General features: G+C 55.4%; 1 protein-coding gene across 2 annotated transcripts; it reads left to right on the forward strand.

Moving 5' to 3' along the window:
* Window positions 1-639: 639 nt before the first annotated feature.
* GRHPR (glyoxylate and hydroxypyruvate reductase) lies at window positions 640-6,646 on the forward strand. 2 transcript variants are annotated; one of them, XM_085213629.1, is made up of 9 exons: window positions 651-810; window positions 908-1,038; window positions 1,116-1,188; window positions 1,491-1,607; window positions 2,137-2,225; window positions 2,814-2,918; window positions 3,810-3,945; window positions 4,259-4,389; window positions 6,361-6,646. In XM_085213629.1, exons 1-9 carry the CDS (start codon window positions 734-736, stop codon window positions 6,480-6,482), a joined length of 981 nt encoding a protein of 326 aa, XP_085069755.1. In that variant the 5' UTR covers window positions 651-733; the 3' UTR covers window positions 6,483-6,646. The 2 variants fall into 2 exon arrangements, with proteins under 2 accessions (XP_085069756.1, XP_085069755.1); XM_085213630.1 differs by lacking the exon at window positions 908-1,038 and having other exon boundaries at window positions 640-810; window positions 1,116-1,217.
* The last annotated feature ends 435 nt before the right edge of the window (window positions 6,647-7,081 follow it).

Consider the following 7,081-nt stretch of genomic DNA (forward strand, 5'->3'; position numbering starts at 1 on the left):
GTTCGGGGATGGTGCTGGGTGGTACTGCACATCGTACAGCAGTTCCAGGAGTCCCTCCTGCATGAAGGACATCGTCACCATCACTGCAGGGTCAAAGACAGAGCTCAGTGCTGTAGTGGGCAGCAGCTGGTGGCAGCCCCAGAGCTTCCAGAGAGGACACTCGGGCTTGTGGAGGCAGCAAGGGATTTGAGGAGAGCCTAACGAAGCCCAAGGACATGGACAGATAGACATGTGTGAGTGTGTGCCTGCATGCCTACTCTATTCTTCCATCTGCTTGCCCTGCTCACCAAGCCATCCACACCACAGACCTGCCACAACTCCTGCAGCCGGGCAGCTCCCCGCACAGCCTCTCCGTGTGCTCATCGCGGGCAGCCCGGCTTTGCAGCGACCTTTTGTGATGCGATGGTGTGATGGCTCTGCCGCGGGTCGGGCGGCTCCTAAGAGTTATCCCTGCTCCTCCCCGCGGGCCGTGCAATCAATCGGGAGCAGAGATCTCACATGCATTTGCACAACGAGCACGCCACAGAAACAGAGCCTCTGATATTTCTGCCACCCCGGGATTTGTTTTCCACGGGAAGTTCCAGCCACGGCCTTCTCAACCAAACAGCCAGGGTTCCCACGTCCCGCATCGCCGAAGGGAGGAGCCCATCCACCCGCCCGCTGGTCGAGCCCCTCTGCCCGCCCCGTGCTGCCGGGCTCCCCGCGGGCCGTGCGGTGGCGCTGCGGGGCGGCCATGCGCCGGGCCATGGCGGTGTTCGTGACGCGGCGGATCCCGGCCGAGGGAATGCGGGTGCTCTCGGAGGCGGCGGGGTGAGCGCCGGGCCGGGCCGGGCCGGGGGGGGAATGCCGGATGCCGGATGCTGGATGCTGGACGGAGTCCGGCCCCGCTGACGGCCGCGTCCCGCAGGTGCCGCGTGCAGCAGTGGGACTCGGAGGAGCCCGTCCCGCGGCGCGAGCTGCTGGCGGGGGTTGCGGGCAAGCAGGGGCTGCTGTGCCTCCTGTCCGACCGCATCGACGCCGAGGTGCTGGACGCCGCCGGTGGGTGCGCGGCCCCGGGCCGGGGCTGGGCGGCGGGAGTCGGTGCGGAGCTGTTTTGCAGCGGCGGTGTTTTGCAGGGCCGAGCCTGAAAGTCATCAGCACCATGTCCGTGGGGTTCGATCACCTCGCCCTGGACGAGATCAAGAAGCGGTAACCTCGGTGCCGTGCGGCCGCGTCGGGTGCGCGCGGCTTCGTCACTGCGCCCTTCCCTGTCCGGCCGGGAAGGGAGGGCGGGGGGCTGCGGTCGGTCCCCTGCAGCCCAGAGCTTGGAGCCCAGAGGGGGTTGTGCCCTTGTGCTGGAGCGAGGCCCCAGCTGGAAGGGCTCGGGAAGGATGTCCCGCCGTGGCTGCATACGCTCCTGTGGGGGGGGGGTCTCCCCAGAAGCGCAGAGGTTGCGTGCTAGGGTCGGCAGCGTTGACGTCGGGGAACTGAGCCCGGTGCTTTCCTTGCAGGGGGATCCGCGTGGGTTACACCCCTGACGTCCTGACCGATGCCACCGCTGAGCTCTCCGTGGCTCTGCTCCTCGCCACGTGCCGGCGGCTGCCCGAGGCTGTCGCAGAGGTGAAGACGTGAGTATGTGAGGCTGTGTGCTGGAACCCTCTGGGGCTGCAGAGGGTCGGGCGCTGTGGGAGAATGCACCTGAAGCCCAACAAATGACGTGGGGCTGAAGCTGGAGTTCCACCATGCTGGTACTGAAAGTCGTGCAGGGTAACAGAGCCCACAGCAGTCCTGTGTTCAAGGGCTGCTAAAGAGGCAGAAGCCTCCTCTGAGCACCTCTGTGCATGCACAGATGATCCACTTGGTCCTCTCTGGGCTCTTGGGGACGTGGCCAGAGTTGACTGCCCAGCAGCTGTCCCAGGGCTGCGTTCAGCAGCATCAGTTCAGTCAGCCCTGAGGCTGCTGCTGCATATATGCAGTTAGAACAGACTCTTGCAGACCACAGGCTTGAAGCAGGGTGCACATCACCCACCAGTGGCAGATGAGTTCGCCTTCTACACTGTTGTGGTTCGTGATTTTCTTGCCCAAGTCCTGGGTTTTGAGGCAGATCTTCCCCTGCTGCTTTATTAACGTCAGTTTCCTTCTCACTCCCTCCACTAGCGGTGGCTGGACAACCTGGAAGCCCTTGTGGATGTGTGGCTATGGACTGTCGGGAAGTACAGTGGGCATCATAGGTCTGGGAAGAATAGGTAAGTGTGTGTCCTGCACCAGGCGTGTGCCCCTGCTGATATCAGGCTGCTTTCAGAGTTTCAGCCAAGGTTTGTCCCCTTTGCTTACTTATTTGGAATCTATTAGAACAGCAAGGCTTGGTGGAGCCACTCTGAGCAGCTCTTGATCCATCAGGCATGACCCTTAAAACTTTTTACTCATTCACATGCATCCACCATACCCAAATGCTACAGCAAACTGGACATTGGCCTCTTGGTTTTCAGTTAAGCAAACAGAAAGCTTGACAAAGTACAGGACCGTCTGCTTGGCACCCATTCAGCTGTTGGCTTTGTCAGCAGATTGCTCTTTCTTTCCTCACGTTTTGGCTTGCTGCCTAAAGTGGCTTCGGGTTTGATATCCCAAGGCCGAGATTCGCTCCCTTGAGGAGCTGCAGAAGGCATCCCCCCACACACAACACATACCACACAAAGCAGCCTCACAGGAGCAGTTCTGATTAGGCACACTGCAGAGGCCCTTGGGCAAGATTTGTGTTCCACGAGCTGCTTGGCTTGCAGCTAAACCGTCTGCATGCTGAAAGGTGCACACAGCATCTCCTTTCTCGTTTCTAGGGCAGGCAGTTGCCCGCCGTCTGAAGCCATTTGGGGTCAAGAACTTTTTGTACACTGGAAGTCAGCCGAAACCAGAGAATGCTGCAGAGTTTCAAGCTGAGTTTGGTAAGAAAAATGAATGAAACAAACAGTCCTCAACCGCAGGGCAGGAAGCAGTGTGTCTGATATAGCTTGGAGGTGCCACCTGGAGCACATGAGTCACAAGGGGTGTCAGTGCTCAGCAGAGTGTTCAGTATATCTGGGTTGAACCACTGTGAAGGTACCAGAAGAGTCTGATGGTTGACCCTGTGCAGTGTGCCCCATCAGGGAGGGTGGGCTGGGACTGATCAGTTGTTGGTTGCTGATGGCAGATATTGGTTGCTGGAAACAAACGCAGTCTTTAACTTGTTGCTATAAAGTGGATGTGATGGACCAGCAGATCCTGAGAGTATCTCAGCTGGCACACAGGACCTCTCTGCAGGCCTGCTGGAGTCCCAAATCCTGCAACAAGTGCTAATTTTTCAGTCCAAAGCTTGCACATTTCCAGTTTGTACTCTTGTTGCATGGTCATTGCTAGACCTCGTTCTGCTCCTTGTGTTTTCCACTGCTCAGAGGAAGGTGTTGTCCTCTGGCCCAAGAGTGGAAGTTGCATGAGTCAGTGCCAGTACTGTGGAAAGAGATTTAATGTTGGTATAAACTGTCATGGCAGTACTTTGTTGTGTGAACGTGAAAAGCAGTCTTAGCCCTCCTTTGGGAGAGACATCTGAAGCGTTGTTAGATTTCACTTTGGATAAATTTTGATGTAAAAACAAAGCACTCTAATTGTATCCGTAGCAGCATCTCTGTGCAGTTCATTTCATGCCTGCCTGACCTTGTGTCTCTTCATTTGTAGAAAAAGGTTGGCACAGCCTTTGCAGGGCAGCAGTCTCTCTGATGTTCCTTATGTATTTAGAAGGGCTGCAGAGGCATCCTGGTGATGCCTGTGAGCGGAGCTGTGATCTGTGTTTCTCCTCCCAGTCCCACTCACAAAGCTGGCCCAGGAGTCGGACTTCGTCGTCGTGACATGTGCTTTGACTCCCGACACCCAGGGAATGTGCAACAAGAATTTCTTCAGCAGGATGAAGAAGAGCTCTGTGTTCATCAACACCAGCAGGTGACAGCAGCCCCGTCTTGTGGCAGCCTGCTTGTGGCTGCGGTGGCTGGTGAGGTGCACTTTGTGAGTCCAGGCAGCCTGTGCAGTCAGTGTCCTGCAGCCAGAAGGGCCATTTGCCCAGCCTGCAGCCCACCCCCTCCTTTGTGAGGGCTCCTGGGATCCAGACAGTCAGGACGAGTTGACCGGGGGGTACAGGCATTGTGCCTGCCCAGGGCCCTGTGTCCAGCCCCAGTGGGATGGATGTGCATATGGCCGCAGGGACTTGCTTGACCATGTGGGAGCTGTGCGAGCCCATCTCCCTCTTTTTTTCCAGAGGGGCTGTGGTGAACCAGGAAGATTTGTACGATGCATTGGTCAGTGGGCAAATTGCAGCTGCAGGCCTGGACGTCACAACGCCGGAGCCACTGCCCACTGATCACCCTCTGCTCAAACTCAGGAACTGTGGTAAGTGATGTGTTTGGCCACCCCAGTCCCTGCCCTGCCTCCTCCTCCTTGGAGAGCCACCTCTGCTGTCAAGGCAGAGGATCTGCTGGCTGATTTCCTTGGAGGCTTGAAGATGGTGAACAAGAACTTCAGTGTTTGTGGCAAAAAGGAAAATCATGTATTGAAGCAGCTTCTAGGTAACAGTTGTGCAGCGTGGAGAGCTATTAAAGACCTTATCAATGCAATCTAAAATATGCGACGGAGATATTTCAGTAGTCCAGAAAGCAATTGAGATTGGCGTGTCTTTTAACCTTTTTCAAATGGATCTGCATTCCATAGGCTGGGCTGAAATTCATAAAGGAATTTAATATGAGCAGCTGCTGCTCTCAGTTACAGGCAACACAGACCTAGAGGCAGAAAACAGGCAGAAATGGAATGGAGGGGAAAGAATGGTTTCTATGCACAGAGTAACTCTGGTTTGTTGCTTTGTTGCTGTTAGCATGGTAGGGTGCTTGTTTCTACCTAGTTGTCCATGCTTCAACCAGGCAACCTGCTCTGCTCTCAGCCAATGGACAACATCCTGTTGTTCACCCACATGCTTGGTTTGGTCATGCTGCAACCTAAACCTGAAACCCTGTGTGTGTGCCTTCATCTGAAGGACCAGTATTCTATGTGAGGGTTCTGAAGGCAGCAAGGTGCCTCTGTCAAGGAAGGACATTTTTGGATGAGAAAAGATCTCTTCAGTAAACAAATCATTGGGAGGTCAGGATGAAAATGTGGACGTGCCCATGTCCGGATGTCCCTTTCTGAAATAGTAGAATCACACAATCATTAAGGTTGGAAAAGACCACTAAGATTACCGTGTCCAGCCATCAACCCATCCCCACCAAACCACATCACTCAGTCCCACATCTCCATTTTGAACCTTTGCAGGGAAGGTGACTCTACCACCTCCTTCAGCAACATGTTCTATTAATTTCTGAGAAGTTTGTCCTAATATCCAACCTGAACCTTCCTTGGCACAACTTGAAGCCACCACCCTTCATCTTGTCTCTGTTATCTGGGGGCTGAGGCCAATTCCTAGCTCCCACACTCAGCAGTGTGTCAGATATTTGTGTTTCTACACTCCCCTAAGGTGCTGTCTGTTATAAAATGGACGGAGACTGCAGTGCAGGCTTTTCTCTAACTTGGGCAAGAACCCAGTCATTGCTGCTGTTCTAATTGCGCCATTAAAGCAGCTTTGGCATGTTTCTTACCATTACCTAAAAGGAGTGGGTTGTGTTTTGCTGGTGACAGAGCAGTGGCAGAGGTTGCCCAGAGGGGTTGTGGAGATCTCCATCCTCAGTGATCACCAAAAGCTGCCTGGATGTGGGCCTGGACAGCCCGCCCTGGGAGTCTGTGCTGCAGCAGGGGTTGGGACAGATGCCCAGAGGTCCCTGCTGCTCTCACCCATCCTGTGTTTCTGTCACACAGCTTTTTTCTGTCTCTGAGCTTTGTCACACAGGTGGATAAAAATCTCTGCGCTGACTGTGCCATAGCTCTGCAGTCTGTAGGGGCTGTTTGCCATCACACGTACCTTTCCTGCACACTCAGGAGCCTGCAGGTCCCGATATTCTGAACAGTTCTCAGGCTTTTGCCCCAGTATGCATTGGTTTGTACCTGTAGGAAGGTGGAGGTGTGCAGTAGTGAGGCCGCAGTGTCAGAATTTCTGCATGTTTCTCTGTCATCTGCCACAAACTGTGTGCAGGACGCTGGGTACCACATCTGAATACAGAAAGGAGGAGCGCTGCTGCCTGCTGGCCTTCACCCATAGATGAGTTAGTTTTGTTTGTCAGATGTACGTGGCAGCAGCGTGCTCATTGCCAGCTCCGTCAAGGCAGCTGATGGAGGGCCCTCTGCTTGCACACCCCTGGGGAAGACCCCTGGGGCAGTGGGAAGCAGCGTGAGGGCAGTGAGCGTGGGGCCACGCCGTGACCCTTCCTTTGCCCACAGTGATCCTGCCACACATCGGGAGTGCCACCTATGCTACACGGAGCACCATGGCAGTACTGGCTGCTGACAACCTGCTGGCCGGCCTGCGAGGCGAGCCCATGCCCCAGGAGCTGCTGCTGTGAGGGCTGGGCCTGCATCGCCACCAAGTCACCATGAGGGATGCAGCGTCACGTGCCAGCCTGGGGGAGCAGGCAGGTGGGTCCTGTGCCCCTGCTCTGCAACTGAAGAGTCAACAGCATCCACAGCAAGAGAACTGCACGGTAGCTATTAAAGAGAAGCAGTGACAGTGGTGTGTGCCTTTCACTTGGGAAGGACAGGCCTCCAGGCATTGGCGTCACGAGTGCTTGTAAGTGGGGAAGGTGAATGCTGGTGCTTTTAGTGAGCGTGAGATGGCCCCTCAGCTCTGTACCGGAGCTCTCAGCTTTCATCCAGAATCACAGCACTGTGGAATTCTTGATGTTGGAAAAGACCCTAAGATCCCCAAGTCAAGCCCAGCCCACTCTCACTGTGCCACTGACCACATCCCTCAGTGCCACATCTGCACATCTACATGTGTTTCTTGAACACATCCACCAGCTCCCTGGGCAGCCATTGTCAGTCCTCCATCACTTTGTCTGAGAAGTTTTTCCTAAGAACATCCCACCTGATCCTTCCCTGGCACAGCTTGAGGCCATCACCTCATCCCATCACTGTTACTGGGAGCAGAGGCCGACCCCCACCT

This window comes from Meleagris gallopavo, chromosome Z, assembly GCF_905368555.1.
Source record: "Meleagris gallopavo chromosome Z, MGAL_WU_HG_1.1, whole genome shotgun sequence".
In the NCBI taxonomy this organism is placed as follows: Eukaryota; Metazoa; Chordata; class Aves; order Galliformes; family Phasianidae; genus Meleagris; species Meleagris gallopavo.

Coding starts and splice junctions, on each gene's coding strand:
- GRHPR (XM_085213629.1), top strand. CDS start 734: ATGCGCCGGGCCATGGCGGTGTTCGTGACGCGGCGGATCCCGGCCGAG. Junction 1,608..2,136: donor GCTGTCGCAGAGGTGAAGAC/GTGAGTATGTGA, acceptor TCCCTCCACTAG/CGGTGGCTGGACAACCTGGA. Junction 2,226..2,813: donor CATAGGTCTGGGAAGAATAG/GTAAGTGTGTGT, acceptor TCTCGTTTCTAG/GGCAGGCAGTTGCCCGCCGT.